The sequence below is a fragment of the Drosophila obscura genome, unplaced genomic scaffold (assembly GCF_018151105.1).
Source record: "Drosophila obscura isolate BZ-5 IFL unplaced genomic scaffold, ASM1815110v1 contig_4, whole genome shotgun sequence".
NCBI lineage: Eukaryota > Metazoa > Arthropoda > Insecta > Diptera > Drosophilidae > Drosophila > Drosophila obscura.
In genome coordinates, this window is record NW_024542828.1 from 9,611,555 (window position 1) to 9,635,075 (window position 23,521).

At 48.0% G+C, this 23,521-nt stretch overlaps 9 protein-coding genes across 13 annotated transcripts; 4 read left to right on the forward strand and 5 right to left on the reverse strand.

The window, feature by feature from the left end:
* The first annotated feature begins 5,914 nt into the window (after positions 1–5,914).
* Positions 5,915–7,508, forward strand: LOC111070132 (RNA-binding protein with serine-rich domain 1-B). Of its 3 annotated transcripts, none has more exons than XM_022360464.2 (3): positions 5,915–6,048; positions 6,115–6,279; positions 6,388–7,508. In XM_022360464.2, coding segments are annotated over exons 1-3 (1,140 nt in total). In that variant the 5' UTR covers positions 5,915–6,046; the 3' UTR covers positions 7,361–7,508. The 3 variants fall into 3 exon arrangements, with proteins under 3 accessions (XP_022216156.1, XP_022216157.1, XP_022216158.1); XM_022360465.2 differs by having other exon boundaries at positions 6,400–7,508; XM_022360466.2 differs by having other exon boundaries at positions 6,403–7,508.
* On the reverse strand, positions 7,412–9,201 carry LOC111070131 (probable tRNA (uracil-O(2)-)-methyltransferase). The gene has a single exon (XM_041594926.1). The coding sequence runs from the start codon at positions 9,156–9,158 to the stop codon at positions 7,530–7,532; it is 1,629 nt and encodes a 542-aa protein (XP_041450860.1). The 5' UTR covers positions 9,159–9,201; the 3' UTR covers positions 7,412–7,529.
* Positions 9,202–9,407: 206 nt separating this feature from the next.
* LOC111069933 (2-oxoisovalerate dehydrogenase subunit alpha, mitochondrial) lies at positions 9,408–11,268 on the forward strand. Of its 2 annotated transcripts, XM_022360173.2 has the most exons (4): positions 9,408–9,578; positions 9,636–10,170; positions 10,231–10,396; positions 10,454–11,268. In XM_022360173.2, exons 1-4 carry the CDS (start codon positions 9,510–9,512, stop codon positions 11,001–11,003), a joined length of 1,320 nt encoding a protein of 439 aa, XP_022215865.2. In that variant the 5' UTR covers positions 9,408–9,509; the 3' UTR covers positions 11,004–11,268. The 2 variants fall into 2 exon arrangements, with proteins under 2 accessions (XP_022215865.2, XP_041450861.1); XM_041594927.1 differs by lacking the exon at positions 9,408–9,578 and having other exon boundaries at positions 9,626–10,170.
* On the reverse strand, positions 11,165–13,021 carry LOC111069934 (AP-1 complex subunit mu-1). Its single transcript, XM_022360174.2, is given in 3 exon segments — positions 11,165–11,888; positions 11,951–11,992; positions 11,994–13,021. Coding segments are annotated over 3 exon segments (1,281 nt in total). The 5' UTR covers positions 12,774–13,021; the 3' UTR covers positions 11,165–11,429.
* A 295-nt stretch (positions 13,022–13,316) lies between these two features.
* On the forward strand, positions 13,317–15,224 carry LOC111069935 (methyl-CpG-binding domain protein 2). The gene is given in 4 exon segments (XM_022360175.2): positions 13,317–13,511; positions 13,513–13,587; positions 13,846–14,199; positions 14,560–15,224. Coding segments are annotated over 4 exon segments (1,014 nt in total). The 5' UTR covers positions 13,317–13,416; the 3' UTR covers positions 15,050–15,224.
* Positions 15,225–15,677: 453 nt separating this feature from the next.
* LOC111069937 (metaxin-1 homolog) lies at positions 15,678–17,388 on the reverse strand. Of its 2 annotated transcripts, none has more exons than XM_022360177.2 (5): positions 17,169–17,387; positions 16,942–17,088; positions 16,487–16,765; positions 16,026–16,421; positions 15,678–15,852 (listed from the first exon to the last, which is right to left on the reverse strand). In XM_022360177.2, exons 1-5 carry the CDS (start codon positions 17,253–17,255, stop codon positions 15,778–15,780), a joined length of 984 nt encoding a protein of 327 aa, XP_022215869.1. In that variant the 5' UTR covers positions 17,256–17,387; the 3' UTR covers positions 15,678–15,777. The 2 variants fall into 2 exon arrangements, with proteins under 2 accessions (XP_022215869.1, XP_022215870.1); XM_022360178.2 differs by having other exon boundaries at positions 15,761–15,955; positions 17,169–17,388.
* Positions 17,389–17,408: 20 nt separating this feature from the next.
* LOC111069938 (U6 snRNA phosphodiesterase) lies at positions 17,409–18,513 on the forward strand. The gene is made up of 3 exons (XM_022360179.2): positions 17,409–17,671; positions 17,725–18,072; positions 18,134–18,513. The coding sequence occupies exons 1-3, from the start codon at positions 17,589–17,591 to the stop codon at positions 18,468–18,470; spliced, it is 768 nt and encodes a 255-aa protein (XP_022215871.2). The 5' UTR covers positions 17,409–17,588; the 3' UTR covers positions 18,471–18,513.
* Positions 18,478–21,250, reverse strand: LOC111069932 (dynein regulatory complex protein 11). The gene is made up of 5 exons (XM_022360172.2): positions 21,010–21,250; positions 19,950–20,950; positions 18,979–19,887; positions 18,744–18,914; positions 18,478–18,685 (listed from the first exon to the last, which is right to left on the reverse strand). The coding sequence occupies exons 1-5, from the start codon at positions 21,247–21,249 to the stop codon at positions 18,511–18,513; spliced, it is 2,496 nt and encodes an 831-aa protein (XP_022215864.1). The 5' UTR covers position 21,250; the 3' UTR covers positions 18,478–18,510.
* Positions 21,251–21,344: 94 nt separating this feature from the next.
* LOC111070028 (vacuolar protein sorting-associated protein 45) lies at positions 21,345–23,468 on the reverse strand. Its single transcript, XM_022360324.2, has 3 exons — positions 23,293–23,468; positions 23,033–23,231; positions 21,345–22,965 (listed from the first exon to the last, which is right to left on the reverse strand). The coding sequence occupies exons 1-3, from the start codon at positions 23,383–23,385 to the stop codon at positions 21,533–21,535; spliced, it is 1,725 nt and encodes a 574-aa protein (XP_022216016.2). The 5' UTR covers positions 23,386–23,468; the 3' UTR covers positions 21,345–21,532.
* Between the last annotated feature and the right edge of the window lie 53 nt (positions 23,469–23,521).

Below are 23,521 nucleotides of genomic sequence, written 5' to 3' on the forward strand. Positions count from 1 at the left end.
TTGTTAGCGTCTGTCGTTGATAGTTGTGAACGGGTATTGGCTGTTGGCTGTTGGCCTGGCTAGCTGCTGCCCATCGTTGTCGACATCTCAACGTCATAAAGGAGCGGCAGCGCCCCCTGCTCCATGTTCGGTCTGCTCTGTTCTGTTCTGTTCGGTTTCTAATGAGCGGCTCATAAAACGCGCTAAAGTTTGCACATAAAAAGGGTTGACCACGGCCGGGGACCCCATATGAAACGCATAATTAAGGCTGAATGGACCCAGGCCAAGCCAAGCCAAGCCAAGACAAGCCTGGGCAATGGCGCTCGCTTTCTTTCGCACTATGAAGAATGGGAGATACTCGAACATGGCTGAGGTCAAGCCGATTGTTGCGGAACTGAGTCATAAGTATGCCCCACAGCAGAGTAAATTATTTCACAAGGATCATTCCAGTGCGATTGATTGTGCGAAGACTGATAGGAGCATAGGATATTTCCTATCGAAAACTGAACGTAGAGAACGTAAGTGTGCATAGCAAAAGATGTCCCAAGTTTAAAAGGAAAATATTTCATTTAAAATCAAACAAATTTAAGCTAAACTTTTGGACACTAAGCCCAGACAGAAATGCAAGCCCAGCCGAGGTACGCTGCCGCATGACGCGTGAACGTTATCCAGACTGTTATGACACTGTACTGCAGCTAGTCAAAATGAAATACTGACTGTTATGGCATTAGTATGAAAATGTTATGGCTGCAACTGAGCTGCCGCAATGGCACTTGCCACCATATACTAAATGTGAACATAAGTACATATCCCTCGCACTTTTCTCATGGCTAGCTGCTATGACACAACATCTTCGCAGCTGTCAGGCGCAGCTCTCTCAAAACAACAGCAGACTGACAGCTATGACACATCAACATTTTTCCAAAATCCCCGCACCATTCGTAATCAGGCGGAAGAAAAATATTAGTGTTGCCTCTGCCTCTGCCACTGTTGCATCTTCAGGTTGCAAGCAGCCAAACATTTATCGCAACTCGAAAAATAAATAAGAAATGAAATATTTTTTCCCTGTGAAAATGCTCAAATAGAAAGTTTGTCTCCATCCCCCTCGCTCCCTCGCTTGCTGCAATAAAACAATTAAGGCAACGTCAGGGGGAGGACAGACACGGGGTGAGAGAAAAACCAGCGACAAAACTGCAAGCTCAGCGAAAAGAAAGCAGAAGAAGACCCGTCCCAGCCCCCTGCCACAGCCCCCTGCCCCACCCCCGTTCCCCGTTGCCGCTGCTGCTGATCTTCTTGCAACCTTAATGACTGCGGTTTGGCAGTCAGCGCTGCACAGTTTTGCAAGCATTGATCGGATGGGATCGGATCGGATCGGACCGGGAATGCTCCTTTGCCATAGTATTTTTCGTTGCTTGTGTGGTCGGGTGGGTTGGTCGCAGTCGACAATTGACATAACATAAACATTTGCACAAACACACACATTGAGACAATCGCCTAATTATGGCCCTGGCCCTGGCCCTGCGCTGTTTATTCTCCTTCTTCGTACGCTTTTTCTCGATCTGCTTGGACCCCAGGCCCAGGGCCCATTCCAATCGATTCAAATGCCCGACAATCTTCTCAATTATTTCTTATCACCTATGGGTGCCCAGGCGAATGCCATTAGCAATGCCGATACACTTAGCGAAACACACAAAAAAAATGTACTTTAAAGGAAGGAAACTGAAAGAATTAGGGATTATAACTTTGGAAGCATGGCAGTAGTTTATGCTGGAAAAGCAGCAAAAATCAAATGATTATTGATTTATGGTCCCACAAAATTTTAGAAACTTTACCAAATTAAGGGGAAATTTTCATAAAAGGCTCTAGAGGAAAAATCCCCTTGTACGAGTAATAATGAAATAAATAAAAAAAATATTCTCATTTTTTTCTCAGTGGAGCTGGCAACATTGTTGCCATGTTGTTAATGTCATTTGTTGTTCCTCTCTTCTCTTTGCAGATGCTTAGCATACTTGGCCATATTCCTCTGCCCCATTGCGACCTTGTTGAGGATATCTTAACTGGTCCGAACAACGACAGCAGATTGATATAAGTTTTGCCACATTTTTACCTATCGCATGCCACAATTTTCTTTTGGCTTTGACTTTGTCGGTGTTGTTGTTTTTGTTGTTGTTGCTGTGTATTTGTCTCTTGCTGCTGCTGCTTTTGGTTGCCGTCAATTTTCGGCTTTCAACGGATTTGCAACGTTTTTCCACCATTTTTCCAACGTTTTTCGGCGGATGGCAGTTGTTTGATTAATTGCCATGGCCAATGCAAAAGGCAAATCGTTTCACGGATTTTTTTTTCGCTTCGGCTTTGGCAAATGATCCACAAGTTCCGGCCAAACGGGACGAAAAAAAAAAAAAAAAAAACAAAGCCGTTGACAAATGCCCCGCCGCCGCCAGTTAGGGGAAAGGCTTTTGGCTAACGTTGCTGTCGGGAGCGGGAAAGTAATCAGGTTTGCTTTTTTTTAACAATCTTTGAAGGATTTATGTGCATTCAATTTAATTTAGCAAATTAATAAAATATATAAGTAGTAATATGCCACTTTTTACCCGCCAAACTCGCAGTTCATTCATTTGATCATTTCTGCAAGCAGCACGACCAATCCATCCAGATCAGTTCCATTTCAGTGGTAGATCATGATCATGATTTTCCAATCAAATTTCTTTCATTAGCGATCGATACAACTCCCCATTCACATGCCATTTCACACTTTTCTTCACCGCTTAGTCACATCAAGCGGGGGGACTATTTAGAAAAGTGAAACCACTCTCGACCAACTTCTGTTGACACCTGCATATGATCTCGATCCCATCTGAGCCCATCCCAGTCATCAGTCTGAAGTCTCCATAACCGTCTTACATCAATCGCACGTTCGTTCGTTGGTTGGTTGGTTGGTTGGTTGGTGGCTTCGATCGCTGGACTGGACCCACTTGCACTTTCAGCCTCGTCATTCTACATTGTGTGGACAACTTTCATCTTTCGCGATGGTGGCTGGTGGCTGCACTTTCGTTCAATCGGTCAACGCAACGTTGGGGGCTGGGAGGTTGCATTGCGTTTGCCGTCACTGCCGCTGCCGTGCCTTGGGGGCACCTTATGATGCACGTCGATGTCGATGGTAATTTGCATATTTTCCGCATGCTCAGACGACGAGACGAGACGAGGCCTACCTGCCTGCTAGCCTGGCAGAGTCCGGTCCATCGGCAGTTTATTAAACAAAAATATTGACATGAAAATCGGCTTTCGATTTTCATGCGGGCATCGCGCGATGCTGCGACAAATTGTGTGTGGCGTGGTGCAGTTGCACCACCAAAACGAAACCAAACCAAACCAAACGAGATTAAATGGAAAGTGAAGTGCTGGCCGCGCTTGAGCATGCGTCGCTCGCCAATCAGCTCCAAGTCGGAGTCCAAGCTAAAGCTGATGCTGCAGCCAGCAGCTCTTAGCTCTCAGTTTGTCGTCTGTGTAATTAGGACAAAATGTCTAATGTTGACCAATGCCGAAAAAGTCAATACAACTCGGAGACCACTGCCGAGATGCAGTCTGGTTTCGATTTACGCACTTTAATGATCATTTAGCAGTGGACAATCTTTACTGTGCTTTGCTATTTAGCCGGAGCAACAACTTTAAGCCGATCAATCTGGCCTGCAACTTTTACTTCCACTGGGAAAGTTCTTCTATTTGACCGTGGAGCAGATGCATCCAATGGGCTTTCTTTTGGGAAATTCAATTTCACACGAAACTGAAACCGAAAGTTTATGTTTCTACTTCTACTACTGTTTTCAGGGTGTGGAGGGAGGGCTTAAATTTTGGATTATGTTTTGGGTATCAAATATCATCAGAAATCGATTTTGGTATCAGTTTTTCTACCACTAATATATTTTGTAGGAGTATTTTTAAGTATTTTAATCAGCAGATTTAATTAAATTTATTTCTTGTTATTTACTATTTTAAATATTCTTATTAATTATATAATAATTATATATTAATTGCATATCCAATTGTCAGCTAAATATAAGGGTATTACAATTATTGGATCATTATGGAATCCCGTTAACACAATGGCGGCTCCATTACCAGCGGAAGACGGACAGACAGACCCCCAACTATTTTGTGAGAAGCAAAACTGAATTAAAGCAACAATTATTTATTTAATCATATTTCATTGAGATTGAGCAATCAGCTGAAAGAGCTGCACAGAACTGTCGGGGGCTACCTGACACTGCAACAGCAGCAGAAGCATCTTCTGCAATTATTTGTGCATTAGAAGAAGCGTTCTACCACATGGCTGGCGGCTAATGTCAGTTTAAGTGTTGGAATGAATAGAAAACATACCAAGGAAGTGCACTGACACACACAGAGATCGAGGCAACCGGTGGGAAAACGCTGTGCCGCAACTGCAACAGATCGTTGGGCCTCAAATAATATTCGCATTAAGAATGACTGCAATGTGCAGCAAGTCCTTAAATGTAACCAACATATGGATACACAATGTCCAAATTCAATTAATTCATTGAAAAATGCTCCAAAAATGGCCAGCCCACGCAGAGCAGCAGCAGCAGCAGCCGGTGCCGTTTGACGGCTGTTCAATGGAAGTTCAATTGGGTTATGACGACCTTATGCTCAATGGGGATTTTGGTAATCCGTAATGGTTGCTTGGGATACGTAACTGTATCTTTTAAGCAGTCCGAGTTCCAAATCTTAGTGACGCGGACACCGAAACCCTCTTTCGGTTGGTTTCAAAATCCGTAATAAAACGACTAGAGATTAAGTTGAATACACCCCCAAACACAAATATTATTCTTAGAAAGTGAAACATGCCAATACGAGTAAATTTATTCTTACTGAGGTTTCAAAGCAGCTCAAGCTGCTGTATTCCAATTGGAGTACAGGCAATTTTCCAATTGGGTATACAAAGTGCCTTACTTCGTTGATATGTAGCAAATGTGTAGTTAGCGTGTAGTTACCATGTAAACATCGACTTTGTCATCAAAATACCATTTTCAAATGAGCGGCAAACTCCGTTTAGCGCACAAAAAATACCAAGATTTTCGCTCTCAAATCGTGTTGGTTTTTCAAAAATTGCTCTCTTTTTCGAGGTGAAAATAGCGCTTTCGTGGAGACTTTCCCCTCTTTTTCGTGGTGTGAGCCGCATGTTCCTAACGGATTAAATGTTGCGACGTTCCATACATGGGGAAATGAACTAACAGCATTGTTGTGCAACTTTGGCACGGAATGAGCAACAATCTGCATACCTTGCGAAAATAGATATTATAGAACAGTAATAATTTTTTTGTAATCTCAGGCTCCAATTAATGCAGAAACTTATCAGTCTCTCTTTTAAAGACATTAACGAAATTTTGCAGCTCACGGGTACCAATATCAGAACCGGGATAAATGTATTTATAAAACACAAAACATATGCATTAATAAGGAAAATACCTGGCAATCTAAGACAAATTTAACATAAATGTTTCAAAGCAGCTTGTAACAACAAATTTCACATTAATTAAAGGAAATAGGGTATACAAATGTCCATACGGACATTGTTTACCAGCAACAATGACGGAATGTGACCGGAGTTCACACTTATGTTTTATGCTTTGGCCGTTTTTGTTTGAACCATATTATGTAAACAATACAATAAAATGAGTTCTAAAAACTAGCCAATCCTGGACAAAATTTATTGAGGAATTGGATAAAATTATTTGTTTAGGGCTGAGAGGGCCAACTAGCTAGTAATTTTAAACCGAAGAACGAAATCGAGGAATATCAACGCATATTGTCGTGTCCGTCAGTATATTTACGGTATATTTTGCTGGTATATTTGATCGAAAACAACCTTTACGGTATATTTGGAAAATGCAATGCTATATTTCGGTATATTTTGCAGGTATATTTTATCGAAAACAACCATTTTGACGGACGCGCACCGTAAAAAAAATATTTTATTAATTAAAACTGGTAGCGATTCGTACAGAGATTGCTGCCGCGTTTAAGTGCTCTGAAACTGAAATCTAAAACAAACATGTGAGTAGCAGTGGCCAGTTGCGTGGTGTCTTATTGAAACATGTCGGATTCTTGTCCAAAAATTAGGGCGCGTGCCCAGAGTCCCGCCGGCGAGGGTGAAAAGGAAAAGGATGTCAAAGAGAAGGACACCAAAGAGAAGGAGGGCAAGGCAGCCACCAGCAACTCTTCGCGCAGGGAGCGCGAACGCAAACGCCGTGGTTCCGCCTCCTCTAGCAGCGACTCCAGCAGAAGGTAATCCCCAAACACACACACACAGACACAATATTTGCACAAATTGACAGCCGGCATAACTGGAAAAAAAAACATGTCACCAAAAATGTATGTAAATGATAATTCCAGTTCATCTGACAGCAGTTCGTCGCGCAGCAGCTCTGGCAGTGGGTCCCGCTCCAGCTCGAGCAGTTCCAGTGATTCGTCGAGCTCCTCCTCGTCGTCGTCCAGTGACTCGGATCGCAGCGAGAAGAACCGTCGTCGCGGTGCAGCTGGTGGTGGTGGCGCCGCGGGTGGCAAGGATAAAGACAAAGAGAAGTCGCGTACGCGATCACGGTCACCGCGTCGCACATCGAAATCTCCACAGCCCAGCAGCACCAAGGCACGCAAGGAGCCCGAACGGGAGCGAGAGCGACGCAGCCGGTCCAGGGATCGTGCCCGTCGTGCTAGCTCCAATGACAGAGGAGGAGCAGTGGGTGGCGGCGACAGCAACAATGTGAAGCGAGAGAGATCCCGCTCGGCCAGTCGCTCGCGGTCGCCACGGCGTCGTGGACGTGCCTCGGTAGACAGGACTCCGCCGCCGAAGAGACGCGAGCGCACACGTTCCCGCACCCGTACACGCTCGCCCACACCGAAGCCGGTGCGCATCCATGTCGGTCGACTGACCCGCAACGTGACCAAGGATCATGTATTTGAGATCTTCAGCAGCTTTGGGGATGTGAAGACCGTCGAGTTTCCGACCGATCGCTACCATCCCACTTTCGGACGTGGCATGGCCTACGTGGAGTATGGCACCGCCGAGGACTGTGAGAGTGCCATGAAGCACATGGATGGCGGCCAGGTGGATGGCCAGGAGATAACCGTGTCGCCCGTTATCATACCCAAGCAGCGCCCACCCATGCGTCGACCCTCGCCACCGATGCGACGGCCGCAGGGCAACCGCTGGCGTTCCCCGCCGCAATTCAATCGATTCAATAATCGTGGTGGCGGCGGACGTCGGCCATCGCCTCCAAACCGCAACAGGAATCGTTCACCACGCCGTCGCTCCCGGTCCCCCATTCGTCGTCGACGTCGCAGCAACAGCTCGGACAGCTCCCGCTAAAGAGGGATCCCTAGATGTACATTGGACACGCGATTTCTACTTTATACATACATATAAAACACAAGCTTCAATTTATTTCACATTATAATCGGAACAATTTAAGTGCGCTGAGCATAGAGGCGGCACAAAATAAATAAATTATACAATAGCCATCCTCTCCGGCCCTTAGCTAGTGTATGAAGGTGCACTCTGCATCGTCCAGGGGACAGCCCAACGGATGATGGAGCTTGAAGAAGCAGTCTCGCTTCTTGGTGGTCAGGCGGGGATGTGGCACTGCAGTCGTCTGGGGTTTGCGTATGCCGAACAGATCACCGCCACAGAACTGAAATACCTCGTGTTTGTTCCTCAGCAACGTCTTAATGCCACCACACTCTGCCTTGATGCCGCTCAGCTCCTCTTTGGTCAGAGTCTGAGCAATCTGTCGCATGGACAGACGGCCGGACCAACTGTCCTCGTGGCTGGCAAGCAGCAAGCGAAAGATCTTTAGCACCAGGCCATCGATAATGCATCTATCCACTTGAGTGCAATTCCGTACCCTTTCCTCCTTCTCGCGCAGCTTTATGGTGATCGTCTCGTCGTTCGGATCGCCTATTTTGTACTTTTGCAGCTCTTCCTGAACAAAATGCTCCAGATTTTGCGTATCCCTTGTGGTCCGTTTGAGGCCCAGCAATGCCAAGCGCTTGGTGCTTGGTATTTTCAGGCGATCCTGAAGCGTCTCGAAGCCACACTGCTCGGACACCGTTAAAACATAATGGAAAAAGTCCTGATAGGCACTTATGCTAGTGTTTCGTCGCTGGAACTTGGCCCCGCTCAACTCGTACGGACAGCAGGGTAAGAGAAAGAAATGCGTGCCCAGGCGCCCCGCCAGCACAGGCAGCCAGGGGGAGAGCTCATCGGAATGGTTACCAATCAGCCAGTCAATGTCTGGAAAATCCAAGCCAAAGCTATTCGGCTCCACTGCCTGTTCAATCAGGTTCGAGCTAGTTTCCTCCGGATAGAGGGACCACAGCTTGCGTTTCCGTATATCATAGCCATAGCCTTTGTAGCCCTCGGCATTGAGAATGTGCACAAGCAGGCCATTGCCACAGCCCAGATCGGCAAAAGCCTTGGGCTCTGTTTGCGTCTGAGCCCACAGGACAATCAGGTACGCTGCTATGGCCAGATCCTCGTATATGAACTTTAGCGGATCTGTGGACTCTTGTGCCGTCTGCCAGTACTGCAGCAGGCGCTGGGCATGCTTCTGTTTCAGCTCTTTATACAAATCATTGTACTTCTCCACATTGACCAGGCCGAGCGACTTAACCTTGGTATCGTCTTGTTTACTTTGCGACCAGCTTAGCAGCTTGGATTTAAGTGAAAATTCCTGCCATTCTGTCTGCTTAGACTCCACTTCTAACTGGCCGCCATTGAGCCGCACCGAAAAGTTTTCAAAATCATCGCTGGCAAACAGGCACTTGTAGTGGCGTTCCTGAAAGTCTGTCAATACATTTAAAAATAAAAATAATAGATAATTGAATGTGTCGATCGTCTCACCTACAAATCCGGTGGCCAGTATGTTTTCTTTTAGTTTCTTGGGCAGCAATTTGAAGCCAATCCTGAAACCTTTGCACGTGCGTCTCTCCGGCTGCTCCCTCAGGGTCATCTCCAGCTCATCTTGTGTGGAATCACATAGCTGCTCATCTTGCTGCTTTTGAACTTGGGTGATGACCACTCCGAATATCTTTTTATTAAGGGCATGATAGTTTTTGATTAAAATTCCAATCGCCACCCAGAATTGCTGCTCCTCGACCGCTGACATGTCAAGTTAGTGCAAACAAGCTAGCTTTTTTGATGGCGGGAAAAAATTGCAATATTCTTGGCTTTTTATTGTAGGCGTTGTGTGTATTAAAATCTAAGGATAAACGACTAAACTGCAGCCGTATTAAAAAAATAAAAATAATAATAATTAACATTAGTTTTCCAGCTTGTTTTATGGTTGTTAAATTAATCTAGCTTTATTTCACACACAAATATTGGCAGCCCTGACACGCGTTGTTATTGTTATTGTCTCCTATTGCGTAATCAGCTGGACTGGACCTGCACGCGCAGCTGAACTCGAACTATTTATTGTAACCTGTTGCATTTAATAACTTTAGATACTTATTGTACCATGTCATTCCTGCGCAAATCAGTCAAACTGTTGAATGCAGCGGGGAGGAGACAGCAAAATCTCAAAGCGGTGAGTATTTCGATTTGATCAACGATCTTTATTTGTTTTCAATGCGTCGATCTTCAGGTTGTTGGATCCCTAATGCGGCAGCAACGAACCTACAGCTCAGAGCCGCCAAATGATTACGCCAATTTTCCTGGAGCCAAGGCCCCGTTTGTGAGTAAATTGAAGTTGAATATGCCGGAGGACTATGCGCCCATACCCATATACCGCGTCATGGATCGGGACGGTTTCATTGCCGATGAAACGCAAGATCCCCAGCTGGGCCGTGATGTGGTGGAGAAGATGTTCCGCGACATGCTGCTGCTGAATACCATGGACAAAATCCTGTATGAATCGCAGCGCCAGGGACGCATATCCTTCTACATGACCAATTTTGGCGAGGAGGCTTCTCACATTGGCAGTGCCGCCGCCTTGGAGATGAGGGATCTCATCTATGGCCAATATCGTGAGGCGGGCGTGCTGGTCTGGCGTGGCTTTCGCATCGATCAGTTCATCGATCAGTGCTATGGCAACGTAGATGACTTGGGTCGCGGCAAGCAAATGCCCGTGCATTATGGCTCCAGGGAGCTGAACTTTGTCACCATCTCCAGTCCGCTGTGTAAGCCATTAATTCTCATTGATCCCATGCAATCTTGAACCCATATTTATCGGTTTACAGCCACTCAAATGCCACAGGCCGTGGGCGCCGCCTATGCGATGAAGATGCGACCGAACAACGATGCCTGTGTGGTTTGCTACTTTGGCGAGGGAGCTGCTTCGGAGGGAGATGCTCATGCGGCTTTCAATTTCGCTGCCACGCTGAATTGTCCGGTGATTCTCTTTTGGTAAGTAGAATGATTACACACAGATCACCCAGTAACCCTTCGCTCGTCCCAATGCAGTCGCAACAATGGCTTTGCCATATCGACGCCCTCCCATGAGCAATACCGAGGCGATGGCATTGCTGGACGCGGTCCCATGGGCTATGGCATCGCCACCATTCGTGTGGATGGCACCGATGTCTTTGCCGTTTACAATGCCATGAAGGAGGCGCGCGAGTATGTGCTGCGTGAGAACAAGCCGGTGGTGTTTGAAGCCTTGGCCTATCGTGTGGGACATCACTCCACCTCGGACGACAGTACAGCCTATCGATCGTCGGAGGAAATCGAGGTTTGGAACTCCCTGGAGCATCCGATTTCGAAGCTAAAGCGGTACATGGTGCACAAGGGCTGGTTCGATGAGGCCGAGGAAACCGCGTACATCAAGGAAGTGCGCCAGAAGGTGCTCAAGCAGATTGCCGTGTCCGAGAAGAAGCTGAAGCCCAACTGGAAGGAGATGTTCGAGGGTGTGTACGCCGAGATGCCCGAGCATTTGGTGGAGCAGCAGCGCGAGCTGCAGCAGCATATAGAAGCGCACAGGGATAGCTATCCATTGAAGGACTTTAAGCAGTAGATCTGCAGAGGTCTAGTGCGAACAATCAAAATCGAGAGACTCCAACGAAAGTGCATTTATTATGATTAAGCAAACGTTTAGACAAATTCTGTTTTTCTGTGTGTGGGTTGAGCCCACAATTCAATTAAATTGTTACTCTAGTACTATGACTCCATCCCCTGTGCAGGTGTTACGAAAAGGTGTTAAAATTTATTAGCTCTGATTTTACATACAATATACATATACTGAAAACAATACAAAATACAAATACACAAAAATATATATATATATATGATTTTTGACTTAAAGCAACGCATAACTCGGCGGCTGGCTGGCTGTGAAGGTGAAGGTGAAGAAGCTATCTAAAGACTACGAAAACAAAAGGACATCTCTATCGCGTGAAGCTGCTTGGCTGGAATGATGTGGGTGGATGTTGCCTTGCCCCGCTCAATTGGTGCGCAGCTGGTAGTCCCCGTTCTGCGTTATATACCGCACCCAGGGCAGAGCCTGGTAGCCGCTCTTCTCGATGATCTTCAGATAGCGCACCTGTATGCCCGATGTGGTAAAGTATGGTATTTCGAAGCGCACCTGTATCGGCGGCTTGCCCTCTGTATTCTCCTCGCTCTCCACACTGGGCAGGCCAAAGTGGGCGCGCATCAGATACTCCTTGCCGCCCGGAAACGATTTCACCGTCCATATAATGGCATTCTGTTCGGGCGCATACTTGCAGCTGCCAATGGTCGTCTTGAATTTGGGGGAATCCGCATCGGCCGGCACGGGTATAACGATTTCCACATTATTCGCCGTTGATCGGCGCTTGAACTGAGATTTCGCCTTGATCATGTACTCCACCCGTGAGTGGGCGTGTCGCTCAATAACCGACTCAATCCATATCAGAGGCTTGACCTGCTTGGAGAGGGGATTGGGCTTAGTTTGGAATCGATTGCCCCGGCTTTTACTCAACTTACATGCGTGTTAAGGCGATAGGACATTAGCTCGAATTCTCCATCTCGGGGGAATGAACGAGATTGTGCGATCGTTTTCGAAACGCGACAGACGTACACACTGATGGAACTTGACATCCTCCAGCTCCACGGACTTGGACTTGCCACGGCCCGTGCTCTCGAACAGAACCTTGTCGTTGAGGCCCAGCCGCAGCTCTGGCATACCCGACAGATAGACGCGCATTTTGATGGCGCCCACAATCTCGCTGCGCAGCACATTGCCATTGGCATTGGCCAGCAGGTTGACGGACTCGATCACATCGAGAAATACTTCATTTTTGCGATACTTGATGCCCTCGGATCGCCAGGAGACGGCATTTGTGACGGCCACTGGTATGCGGGGCTGCAGTTCCAGTTTGTGGCCCTCCTGCGTTATGTACTCCTGCAGTATCTTTGAGTCGGTGGTCTGTGGATAGCCAAAGTCGATCAGCTCATCGAGCAGCTCGTAGATGATCACAAAGTTGTCGCGTATGGACTCCTCTTCCAGCTCCTTGAAGTACTCCACAAATACCTGGGCAATTTTGTGAAGAAATACAAACACTAGGGCTATGTTGACGTTCTTATTGCGCGGCGTCGTGGACACAATGTACAGGTTGTTCGTCTTGATGTATGCGAACGTCGTCTCCGCCGTCTGTAGAATGGGCGTGATGAGCCCCTCCTCCTCGCGTTCCATCAGCAGCGGCATAAATTTATCTATGACTGCCATGTCGATGTTGTCACCGCGATAATTTCGAGATATCAACACCTTGCCCTTTACGTCCAGCACGAATATGGCCGAAGAAGACATCTCTCGCTAGCCTAGCCCAGCAGCTGCCACTTGTCCCAGATATGAAGTTTCGAATACGTTGCCTGTTTCCGTGGCGTTCGCGTGCTGGCGGCAACTGTTGCAGATTCTTGGCAGATTGTCGGTGGCGTGTGTGTGGTGTGTGAACCTTCCTTACATTTCCAAATTGCAGCAACTTAAATGAAAATTCAGAAATTTCTTACGTCGCCTACGTCTTCTTCTTTCTTCTTCAGCTGCAAGTTATCGATTGCAGGCCAGTGTTGAGTCACCGCCAGTGCTGCCAAATTCGGCTGCTCTTTTTTCCGCTTTAATGTTGGCAGGTTTTTAGCCATGTTAATCCGGCTAAGTTTTAATTTAGGAATTCACTTAAACCGATACGACCAAGAGCATTCTGTGCATAAGGTATGATGAGCTCTAATGGAGTTAATACTGTAAAAACATAACATAACATAAACATAAACCGTTTTCAGCTTTTTTTGTCTCTTGACCAAGCCAGAAACGGCTTTTTTTCGTAATGAAAAGTTGGCAGCACTGGTCACCGCTTCGAAGGGGGGGACTGCAACGTTATGCAGTACTGTAAAAATACTGAAATAGTTTTCCCAGACGCTGCATTCAAAGAATTTGTTAGTTATTTAGCTGCAGGAGCATGCAGATGAATCCGAGTGTAACGATTGAACGCAAACGCGTCGACTGCAGTGTCCTGCCCAAGGGCTGGCAGCGGGACGAGGGACGAAAGTCGGGGAGGCAGCAGCAGTAGCACCACCACCACGACCAGCGGCAGCAACAACAACAATAAAGTGGATGTTTTCTATTACAGGTAAAAGAAGCTGCGGCAAAATCCCCATCTCCAGACAGGCGGACACATAGCTCCCTCCCTGCACGTTGTAAATCTCGGAATATACGTTTAATCACTCTCACTACTTTTCTGTTATTACATCCGCATACACCCCCACACCAAAAACACACACACGCCTATGCATACACACAAACCAACACACACACACACACATGATCTGCCACACCCCCACCACACCACACCACTCACCACCCACAACTGTGTCCGTCCTCAAAACAGTCAAACAGGAAAAAAACTTGAAGGAAAGCAGCAGGGGGGCGAGGTATTTGACATTGGAAGCTTTGATTTCCAGTCCGGGAAGCTGCAGCAGCGCCAGCTGCCCTCACCATCGATATCGCTGTACCGCTGCAGTGCCATGCCCCTGCCAATTGGCGCCGGAGGCGCTGGAGCTGGAGCTTCACTGAAACGGAAATATGCCAGGGCCCAGGCAAACAGCAGCGGTGGCGGCGGCACAGCAGCATCAACGACAGCGACACCAGCAGCGGCAGCACCAACAACAGTAGGCGCATCATCCTCCACAGCGGCTGGCGGAACGTCCACTAATCTGCGCCAGCAACAGCAGATGGAACTCAGGTAGAGCCAAGTGGATGTGGACGGAGGAGAGTACTTGGCTCCAAGCTCGTGCATGCGCAAGAGTGTCTCGTCTTGTTACCGTAGCCCTTAGCCTTTGTCCAGGCCGCAAAGTCTACAGCAAAAACAATTTGAATTTGAATTCGAAAGAAAACAATGAAAAAGCAAAACCAAAATTAGAAATTGGCATTTGATCGCTGTAACTCTGTGCCACCTGTGCCATAGTTAGTTCTCTCTTAATAGTAATCTGCATGGTTCTTTCTCTTATATACTTTACGTTTATTTTTGTGTGCTGTATGTGTATTTAATGTTGTTGCTTCTGAGGGCATTTTCTTAATGATATTCTCTTGGAATCGTTTACAGTCGAGCCCTACGCACTGATGTCTCGCTGGTGCCGCCCATACGACAGACTGCCTCCATATTCAAGCAACCGGTGACGGCGATTCGGAACCACAGCCAGGATCCCAGCAAGGTGAAGCACGATGCCAAGCATGGGGCCCAGGAGAAGCCCAAACAGTTGTTCTGGGAGAAGAGGCTGGAGCGACTGCGTGCCTGTCACGACAATGGCGACGAGCTGGACGATATATCACTGCCCAAGACCATACGCACTGTCGGCCCAAATGTCAACGAACAGACAGTCCTCCAGTCGGTGGCCACAGCCCTGCACATGCTCAATGCTGGCGTGCATGGCCAGAGCTCGACCAAAGCCGAACTGACCAAGAATGCGATGGCATTCATGAACCCAGAACAGCCGCTCATGCATGCAGTCATCATTTCCGAGGAGGATATACGAAAGCAGGAGGATCGCGTCGGTGTGGCGCGTCGGAAGCTACAGGATGCACTCAAGACATGAGTGGCTTTGGCTTCGGCTTCGGCTTGGGCCTCCACATCCATCATCTACCAATTCCATTGTAGAATTTACTAGCATCTCTATTTATCATATTGACGACCTTTTCGAAATTAACGTTTAAGCTTTAGCTTGTAATAAAACTCAACCAAGAACCACACCGAAAGCGTTGTGACGCGAATTTGAAATGGATTTCTTTGCTTTGATTCGCTGCTGGATCAGAACCGAAATAGATAATAAATCTGGCTGGAGTCGGTAGGGCGGCGGTAGTGGGGACTCTCCATTAGCTAATCTCTAGAATTTTCTTTTGCAGCATTCACTTTTGCGTCTCGAGTCGAGCATCAATTTTCCGCGTCGTAGAGCAGTTGGGAACAAGATCTTAACTACATAATATAATACCGTTCAGTATCGATTTAGACATTCAGATGTTTATTTTTGCAATCCAATTAAAGCATCAGCAGCGTTGCACCTAGCTAGCTATCCTTTCTATTCCGCTCTAACGTGATGACTTCAAAATGCTATTTTACACAGACAGTTTAAAAACGAATTCAAACATTCACATATACATAGGTATAGTTATAGGTACACATATATATATATAGTAGTTTACTTATATATATATTTTCACTGGATGTTGGACATTTTTGTTTGTGCTTTCTCCCCTTTATACACTTTATAAATATATATACTCTACGGATATATGCAAATATATCACTATATAGAGAGCAGCACTATTATTCTAGGCCCTCCTCCGCATCATCATCGTCGTAGTCTATGCCATCGTAGTCCGTTGAGGAGCGCGTTGTTAGCTGCAAATGGGGTGAAAAAGCAAATCAAATTTTGAATTGGAACTGAGAATTTTGAGTGAATTTAGTAGAATTTCTGAAGCCAAATAAAAACCCTGGACCAAAACTAATAAATGTTTTCAGCAAAGGATTAAATATTTAGAATATATAACACAATAAAAGACAATGACCCCCACCTGGTTGTATATACCGCGCCATGCTGCAAACGCACCCATGGCCAACAGTGCACCGACGCCAGCCACGATCTTTGTACTGCAGTCAGACTCGAGGAATTTATGCTCCGAATGCGCCACATTCACATCTGTGCCATTCGCGGCCTTTGTGGGTTTGATGGAGCTGAAGCCCTCGTTGCGGAAGATGTCCTTGGTGATGCGATTTATGAAATTAACTAAATTCTGGCAGCCTTTAATGTGATTCTGCAGCGGATTGTTGGGCAGTGTGATCTTAAAGATTATGGCCAAATAGCTGTACACAATCGCATCGAATTCGCTGTAGGTGTCACCGAAGAACCACACCTTGCGGCCCAGCTTGCGGGAGAGCAAATTCACGCACTTTTTGGCATTCAAAACAAGCTGAAAGAACCAACAATTAGGCTACACGTAATGCAACAAGTTTAAGCCACAAAAACTATACATACATATTCTGACTCGTGCTTATCCAGCTTATCGTTCACATCGAAGCTGGCCATAACCTGGACCACATCGCACGCCTCGCGCTGATACGTCGAGGGATAGTAAAAGTTGAATGGGAATGGCGTGCGCTTGGCATACAGCCCACGGGTGGTTTTGTCAAAGTTGTACGGCTCTCCATAGAGGAAGTAGTGGTAGTAGGCATGCAGATTGGTGAACACCCAGTTGGCATATGTGGCGGACAAATGCTTTTGTTTGGTGTTTAAGTGCGCATCAATCGGGTAACCCTGAAAGGCAGATAGGAAGGAGCACAAGTGAATAATGCAAAAATCCATCGGCTTGATTCATCCGATACGCCATTCGCCATACGCCAATGCTTATAAATAGATCCCACAGTTTGTTCACCCGGCATTGTTTTATGGCCATTTGTTTTTGTTGCTGTTGCCGTTCGGTGTGCACTTACCTCAAGATCCAGCACGCGCTTTATTTGACTGTAGCCCACGAATTTGTCATTGCCAATCTGCAGATAGGGCAACTTTCCGGCTCCAGAGCGCAGGGGATTAGCATTCGTTTCCACGTCCATGGGACAGCGGGTGAATCGCAGAAGACACTGCGACACAAATGGCAAGAGTTTGATTCATTGATAGCGATAGATAATACGCGTGTGTGATATGATGCAACTGAACCTACCAGGGCACGTAAACATTCAAAATCAATGGTCGGCAGACCCCACTCCCCCTTGTACACGTGCAGCATGGCGCCTAGCTGTATATCCATCGGTGTTCTGGTCACTTGTTTGCACTTTCTATAAATTTCTAACTATACACTTGCATGGCAGCCACAAATATTTTGAAATCAAAAAAATATATGCCAAAAAACTTTTTGGCTCCTATCTGAGTTCCAGTGTGACTGTCTGAAACGACTCTCAGAAATTTACCGTAATATACCAAAACTGTCACAAATATACCGAAAAGTATTATATACCGCCGTACAAAGTGCTCAATCTGCATGCTCTACGGTTACACTAACAGACTTTTTAGCGAAAAAGAGCGGGACATTTATTTATTTATTTGTTTTAATTTTGTTTAATTACTAGTTAATTAGTTAATTATGGCCCTCGTAAACTATGAAGGCAGCAGTAGTTCCAGTTCGGACGAAGACACACCAAATCTCATCATAAACACGCTAAAAAGGTAATGGTAGTTTTATGAAGTTTCTGTAAATTTCTACGTTTGAACCGCCAAAGACCTGCTGCTCTGCCCACAGCTGACACCCTGTTGGGCCCCAAGAAGCCCAAGCCTGTGGAGGAGGATGACGATGAAGTGGTAGATGATCCCGCTCTGCATGGCGGCCGTATCCGAAGTTTCAAGCACGAGCGTGGCAACTGGGCCAGCTATGTGTATGTGCCGGCATTTGCCTGCGCCGAGCAGCTGGAGGAGTTCCAGGAGGAAGCCATTGCCTGCCTGGCACCCGCAGTGCAAATGCAAGCCAACGAGCCACTGCATCTGAGTCTCAGCCGAACTGTGGTGCTGCAATATCATCAGATTGATGAGTTTTCACGATCCCTGCAGTTCGCGCTAAACAGCACAACGGGGTAAGTTCTGGGGACCGTTCAAAGCACTTCACATCACGCTAATATGGATATTCTTGCCCAGCTTTGCTAGCACTCTTCAGGGACTCAAGATCTACACGAATGAGGAGCGTACGCGCACCTTCCTGGCCGTGCAGCTGGACGGAGCCTTCAACGCGAAAGTGCTCTCAATCCTGCAGCCCATTGACAAGGTAATGCACGACTATCGCCTGCCCAAGTTCTATGCCCCGCCCTCGTTTCACGTGAGCCTCCTTTGGTGTGTGGGCGATCACGAGGAACTGCTAAACAGCAAGCTGAAAGAGCTGCGAGAGCTCCTAGAAGATCAGGACACTCTCCAGCTGGCTGTCAATGAAATACACTGCAAATGTGGTAAAAAAGATTTTACTTATAAGCTGAAATAGAGTCTGAATAATGCAATCACTATCTATATATGCAAATCAGTCAGTTGAGGCCTTTCTTTTTGTTGCCATTTCCCTGCTTGGCCGCCTGGGCCTGCTCCTCTATGAGACGCTCCTCTTCCAGCTCCAGAAAACGCTGACGACGACGTCCCAGCGGGGTTTTAGACCACCAGGACTCAAAGGCCTCCTCCTCTTCGCGATAGACGGGATCTCGAGTGCTAAGAGGAAAGCAAAAAATAATTGCAAATATTGAAGTTAAAATTTTCGAGCACTCACCACAGGACATTGATGAGCTCTGCATTGGTCAGCGGTTGGGTGCGCAGCTGCAGCTTGCGCTTGCAGGTCATCACCTCCTTGAGGCAGGCATCGATGGCGCCTATGGTATAGCCATCGGATATCTTCGCCATGGCACTGGTGTCCAAATTGGACACACCTCCAGAGTAATCACTGCAAAGAAAAGTAGACACGAAATGCAGATAAACCTAATATGGATCTATGGATTTATCCTCACTGTAGCAGCGTTTTCCAGGCATGCGACATGGCCCCATAGTCGGGGCGGGGAATGTAAATGAAACGATTGTACACCGACTGCAGCATCTTTTGATCCGCCTCCCAGGGCAGATTGGAGGTGCCCACAAATATGACCCGATCCTCGGGCGCAATATTCTTGATCAGCTTGGGCAAATCCTTCTTCAGGCGCTTAGGATCCGTGCGATCGGTTTTTGGTATCTTCTTCATGAATGGCCGCTCCGCATCGCCCATGTAAATGACAGCTGGCTGCAGCAGCCTGGAGACCTTCACCACCAAATGGATGAGCATAATGAGGCCCGACTTGCCCGGATATTTTCCCACAATATTGGCTGGGGTAAGGTCAAAGAGCACGGCGCCCACTTCCGTGCAAATGGCATGCAGCAGAGCCTTCTTTCCCGAGCCCCGGGGACCGGCCAGCAGTATGGAACGTATCAGCGGTGTGCAGTTGTGTATCGCATCCGAGCCCAGTGGCAGGATGCAGTACTCCGTGAGGACTTGGCGTATATCGCCCGGCGATGGATTCGTTCCATTGCGAGCGGTCAGCGCCTTGTCGCCCAGAAATTGCTTCAGCTTCAGCTCCGGATACTTGCGGATAATGCCATTGGTGACCAGTTCCTCGTACAGCGACTCTGTGGTGCGGTCAGGCGTCAGATCCTTCTCCTTTTTCTTCTTGTTCTTCTTGCCGGAGCGACGCGTCTTCTTGCTGCTCTTCTTGATCTTCTTGCCCACTGCCGTCTGCAGCAGTTCGATCTCCTGGCGCATCACATCGTCGACAGCGCGCCGGAATTCGAGCTCCACCTCCTGGTACTTGTCGCTGTAGATCATGTCCTCGTAGGCAGCCTGACTCAGCACACCCGTCTCGTCCTTGTCCCGCCAGGTATCATTGAAGCTATCGTAAAGAGGGAGATTATGCTCAATCTTTGACTACTTTTCATTGCCAATTCCGCTTACAGATCAATCTCCGTGCGTATGTCGGGCAGGCAGATGGATGGTGCCGGCTGGAAGCTCACGTCCTCCTCCTGATTCTCATTCACATTGAGATCGCCGCTGCGTGCCGGCGACTTGGACTTGTCTTTGGTCTTGCGCGACTCTTTGGAGGATCGTGCAGAGGAGCGGCTGTGCTCGCTCTCGGTGCCTGGTCGGCTGAAGATGTGCAGTGAGCCGCCTTGATCTTCCGTGGGAAAGTCGGGCAGCTTGCCCGTCTTCTCATAGCAATCCTTTACCCAGGCGCGGATCTCGTCAGCAATGTCCTCCTTCATGCTGGGCCCGTGCTTCTGTCGAATCTCCTCCTGGACGAGCCGCTGTCGCGTCTCGAACTGTTCCCCATAGACGAGCTGCGCCTCGTAGCGCTTGTCGTTGTGCTGCAGCTTCTCCAGCTTCTCGGCGCGTTCTTTGAGCACCGCTGCGGGGGGAGGGAGCATGCCAATCAGAATCATCTCCTCCATCTTGCGGCGGCGCGTTATCCTGCGTGCTGTGTGGCCACGCCACATTTTCTGGATCTTCATGGCCGCCAGCAGGCCGGAATCGCTGCGCTCCTTCTCACTGCGCTCCTCCGATTTGCCCTTCTCCTTGAGGATGCGTATCTCCTTCATGAAGTGGGCGCGCAGCCGGCCCTGGCGTGCCCGCTCGTGCATTTGGAGCATGCGTATGGCCTCGATCTCCGTGGTGACCGTCTCCTCAAGCTCGTGCTCCTCCAGCCAGCCCAGCTTGACGAGTATCTCCTGCATGGTTCGCTTGCGAAACTCCAGCTCATGCTGCCGCTCGCGCAGAAAGTAGCGGGGCACACGCAGCTCCGTCTCCATGGGCGTGAGACGAAGTCTGTCCACCACTGTGTCGTTGTAGCTGAACTCCATGAGATCAATGTTGACCAGATCGTGCTTGAGTTCTATGACACGCCCCAGGCAGGCATCCAGAAGTTTTCGCACCAACTGTCGCTTCTGCGGCTGGATCATCTGTGGAAGGAAACAGCCTTGAGGATGTTTGTCTGTAGATGGGATGCCACAGTACTTGCATTATCATAGACATCCTCCAGGCGATTGCTCAGGCAAATGTATCTCAAATAGAACTCGTAGAGACTCGACTGCAGCAGGGCCTTGGCATCGGCATCGGCTGCCACCGAGCCCACGGCTGCATTCATGGTGGCCACCGTTGTCTCCACATCCTGATGCTGACGCTCATAGTCAATGGTGGACAAGAGCTCGCATTCATGCTGCGACTGATGCCAGATTTCATTGAAATACGTGCTGGACATGATGAAGATATCCCTTTGAAAAAATTCAGATTTCTTGTTTGAATCAACAACAGACGCAGACGTTGCCATGGCACCCACTAAAACTACACATCATATACATTCATATATATAGTAGATATATAATACATTGTGGCCTCCCCTGGCAACACACTGGCCTGGAGATACGAATGATATTTTACATGGAATAAGCTTAAGTGTGGTGGGGGCGATTACACAGATAATAAATAGTTAACAATATAAGTAGTTGCTCCTCTGCTCTCTCTCTCTCTCCCTTTAGTTTCCTCTAAATGTTGTCTGTGGAACAATACTTGATCATGGATTTGGTGTGCTTAAACTGTATGCCATTTGTGGCCGCTAGCACTTCATTGATGAAGCTCTGCGAATTGTGTATGGTGGTGCCGCCCAGAATGATCTTGTAGCCAGAATTGTTCAACTGATGCACAGCCAGCGCCTCTTCATAGGTGGCACCGCCAATGATGAACACCACCACCTCCTGGGGCGGTCGTCGGAATGGGACCAGTTCGGAATTGATGGCCGGAAAGACGGGATCCAGTTCGCGTCCCTTGAATATATCCTCCAGCGTTTCCTTCAGCAGTGGCGTGTGCTGTGTGAAGACATTCTCCACACCCTTCAGACCCTTGATCAGATTTCTGGTTAGCTTCACGGCATCGGTGATCCGCACCATGTTAAAGAGATCGCCCTGGCGCACATGGTTGCCCGCATACTCGATCAGAGCGGGCACAATCTGAGCTCGTCCGCCGCGCGACTTGATGATCTGCAGCAGGCTGGAGGTATCGCAATTGGCATGACGCTCATAGCGAAGCGCATAGAGGGCCACCAGCTTGAGGGCATCCTCAATGGTGACCCGCTCGTCGGCAATCAGCTTCTTGATCCGCTGCAGCTGAGCCGAGTGCTCGGCCTTGCAGGCAATCTCCTGCTCCAGCTCGGACAACTCGAACAAGTTTCGCTTGTTGCTCAGCCCCGAGAGCTCGCCAATGACACACAGGTGCTTCTGCACTGTGCCCGACATCTTCTTGAACTGCGGATACGACTCGATGAAGTTCTTCATGTCCGCTATGCTCTCGACCTTTTTCTGATCGCTGGCCTTGCGCTGGAACTCCTCCATCAGCGTCTTGATGGTGGCTCCAATCTCGCCGTAGTTCGCGTACATGTTTGTCCCATAAAATTCATCCTGATCGCCGGACAAGACCAGCTCCTTGAAGTCCTTGGGCACATTGGGTCGGTCCGAGAGATCAACGCGATTGTTCTTAATCTGCAAGAGCTCATGGACCATGGCCTGGTAGGTCCACTGATGCAACAGCGGCGTCACAGGGTCATCTCGTCGATCCAGCACCAGCAGCAAAGGCGGCGCAGACCCATCCATATTCGAACGGAAATCAAACAGTGTCGAATCCTTGGTGATTTGCTCGTAGATCATCTTGGCCAGCAGCTGGGCCGCCTGGGAGCCAGCCCGGTACCGAATCACTGGATTCAGCTTCAGGGAGAGCAGGACAGCCGTGATGCCCTGCATGCTGCGTGTCAGTGCATCTGGCAGCCAGTTCAGATTCGCCATGCAGCTGGGTATGTTGAGGGAGAACAGATTGGGATTGACGCACAAATAGTCCGCGTAGAGCTCTTTCACCTCCCTCACCGACTCGGACTCGTCGCATTCGGCCAGGTATTTGATATCAGTGCGTGGTATAATGTTGCTAAAGTCTATAAAGAAGGTGCGCGTCAGTACTGGGGGATTATCATCAGTTCGGTCATATGTTGATTCACTCACATATGTAATACGCGCTGTATTTTGGGTTGCGCAGCTCATTGGCCAACAGCTGGATGTTCTGCTTGGTGGGGCGGATGAACACAATGCATTTGAGGTACTTGAGCCTCTCGTTGGAACGTCCAGAATCGAGGCGTTCGAACAGGTACACCTCCCGCTGCAGCATGTCCGACTGGCTAAAGGCCATGGAAATAATACTCGTCTGCAACAGATATGGAATATGGATTTCTATACAAGTTCCCTTATTGATTGCTTTCGCTCACCGTCTCCTTGTCCAGCAGGATGATCTTCATGCCCGGCCCCGACTCTGCGCACATTTTTTCAATGTACAACTTTATGCCGCTTATTAAATTCATGGTTTGTTTTTTAATTATAGGCGAAAATCCAACAAAAATATACTTATTTTTTCGCAATCAGTTGAACTAGAGGTGGACGGCCATCGATGACACTTGCACAGTAGATATAATAGTAATCGATAGCACAAATCCCATC

What these genes read in the sequence shown, in the direction of transcription:
- LOC111070132 (XM_022360464.2), top strand. An exon ending in AGCAGCGACTCCAGCAGAAG is followed by an intron (nt 6,280 to 6,387) that starts GTAATCCCCAAA and finishes TGATAATTCCAG; the next exon opens with TTCATCTGACAGCAGTTCGT.
- LOC111070131 (XM_041594926.1), bottom strand. Translation starts at nt 9,158, where the DNA reads ATGTCAGCGGTCGAGGAGCAGCAATTCTGGGTGGCGATTGGAATTTTA.
- LOC111069933 (XM_022360173.2), top strand. Translation starts at nt 9,510, where the DNA reads ATGTCATTCCTGCGCAAATCAGTCAAACTGTTGAATGCAGCGGGGAGG. An exon ending in GACAGCAAAATCTCAAAGCG is followed by an intron (nt 9,579 to 9,635) that starts GTGAGTATTTCG and finishes GTCGATCTTCAG; the next exon opens with GTTGTTGGATCCCTAATGCG. An exon ending in TGTCCGGTGATTCTCTTTTG is followed by an intron (nt 10,397 to 10,453) that starts GTAAGTAGAATG and finishes GTCCCAATGCAG; the next exon opens with TCGCAACAATGGCTTTGCCA.
- LOC111069937 (XM_022360177.2), bottom strand. Translation starts at nt 17,255, where the DNA reads ATGGATATACAGCTAGGCGCCATGCTGCACGTGTACAAGGGGGAGTGG. An exon ending in AGCGCGTGCTGGATCTTGAG is followed by an intron (nt 16,766 to 16,941) that starts GTAAGTGCACAC and finishes TCTGCCTTTCAG; the next exon opens with GGTTACCCGATTGATGCGCA. An exon ending in ATAAGCACGAGTCAGAATAT is followed by an intron (nt 16,422 to 16,486) that starts GTATGTATAGTT and finishes TGGTTCTTTCAG; the next exon opens with CTTGTTTTGAATGCCAAAAA.
- LOC111069938 (XM_022360179.2), top strand. Translation starts at nt 17,589, where the DNA reads ATGGCCCTCGTAAACTATGAAGGCAGCAGTAGTTCCAGTTCGGACGAA. An exon ending in ATCATAAACACGCTAAAAAG is followed by an intron (nt 17,672 to 17,724) that starts GTAATGGTAGTT and finishes GAACCGCCAAAG; the next exon opens with ACCTGCTGCTCTGCCCACAG. An exon ending in GCGCTAAACAGCACAACGGG is followed by an intron (nt 18,073 to 18,133) that starts GTAAGTTCTGGG and finishes ATTCTTGCCCAG; the next exon opens with CTTTGCTAGCACTCTTCAGG.
- LOC111069932 (XM_022360172.2), bottom strand. Translation starts at nt 21,249, where the DNA reads ATGTCCAGCACGTATTTCAATGAAATCTGGCATCAGTCGCAGCATGAA. An exon ending in ATACGCACGGAGATTGATCT is followed by an intron (nt 19,888 to 19,949) that starts GTAAGCGGAATT and finishes TCTTTACGATAG; the next exon opens with CTTCAATGATACCTGGCGGG. An exon ending in GAGCTCATCAATGTCCTGTG is followed by an intron (nt 18,686 to 18,743) that starts GTGAGTGCTCGA and finishes CTTTCCTCTTAG; the next exon opens with CACTCGAGATCCCGTCTATC.
- LOC111070028 (XM_022360324.2), bottom strand. Translation starts at nt 23,385, where the DNA reads ATGAATTTAATAAGCGGCATAAAGTTGTACATTGAAAAAATGTGCGCA. An exon ending in TCCTGCTGGACAAGGAGACG is followed by an intron (nt 23,232 to 23,292) that starts GTGAGCGAAAGC and finishes TATCTGTTGCAG; the next exon opens with ACGAGTATTATTTCCATGGC. An exon ending in ATACAGCGCGTATTACATAT is followed by an intron (nt 22,966 to 23,032) that starts GTGAGTGAATCA and finishes CCTTCTTTATAG; the next exon opens with ACTTTAGCAACATTATACCA.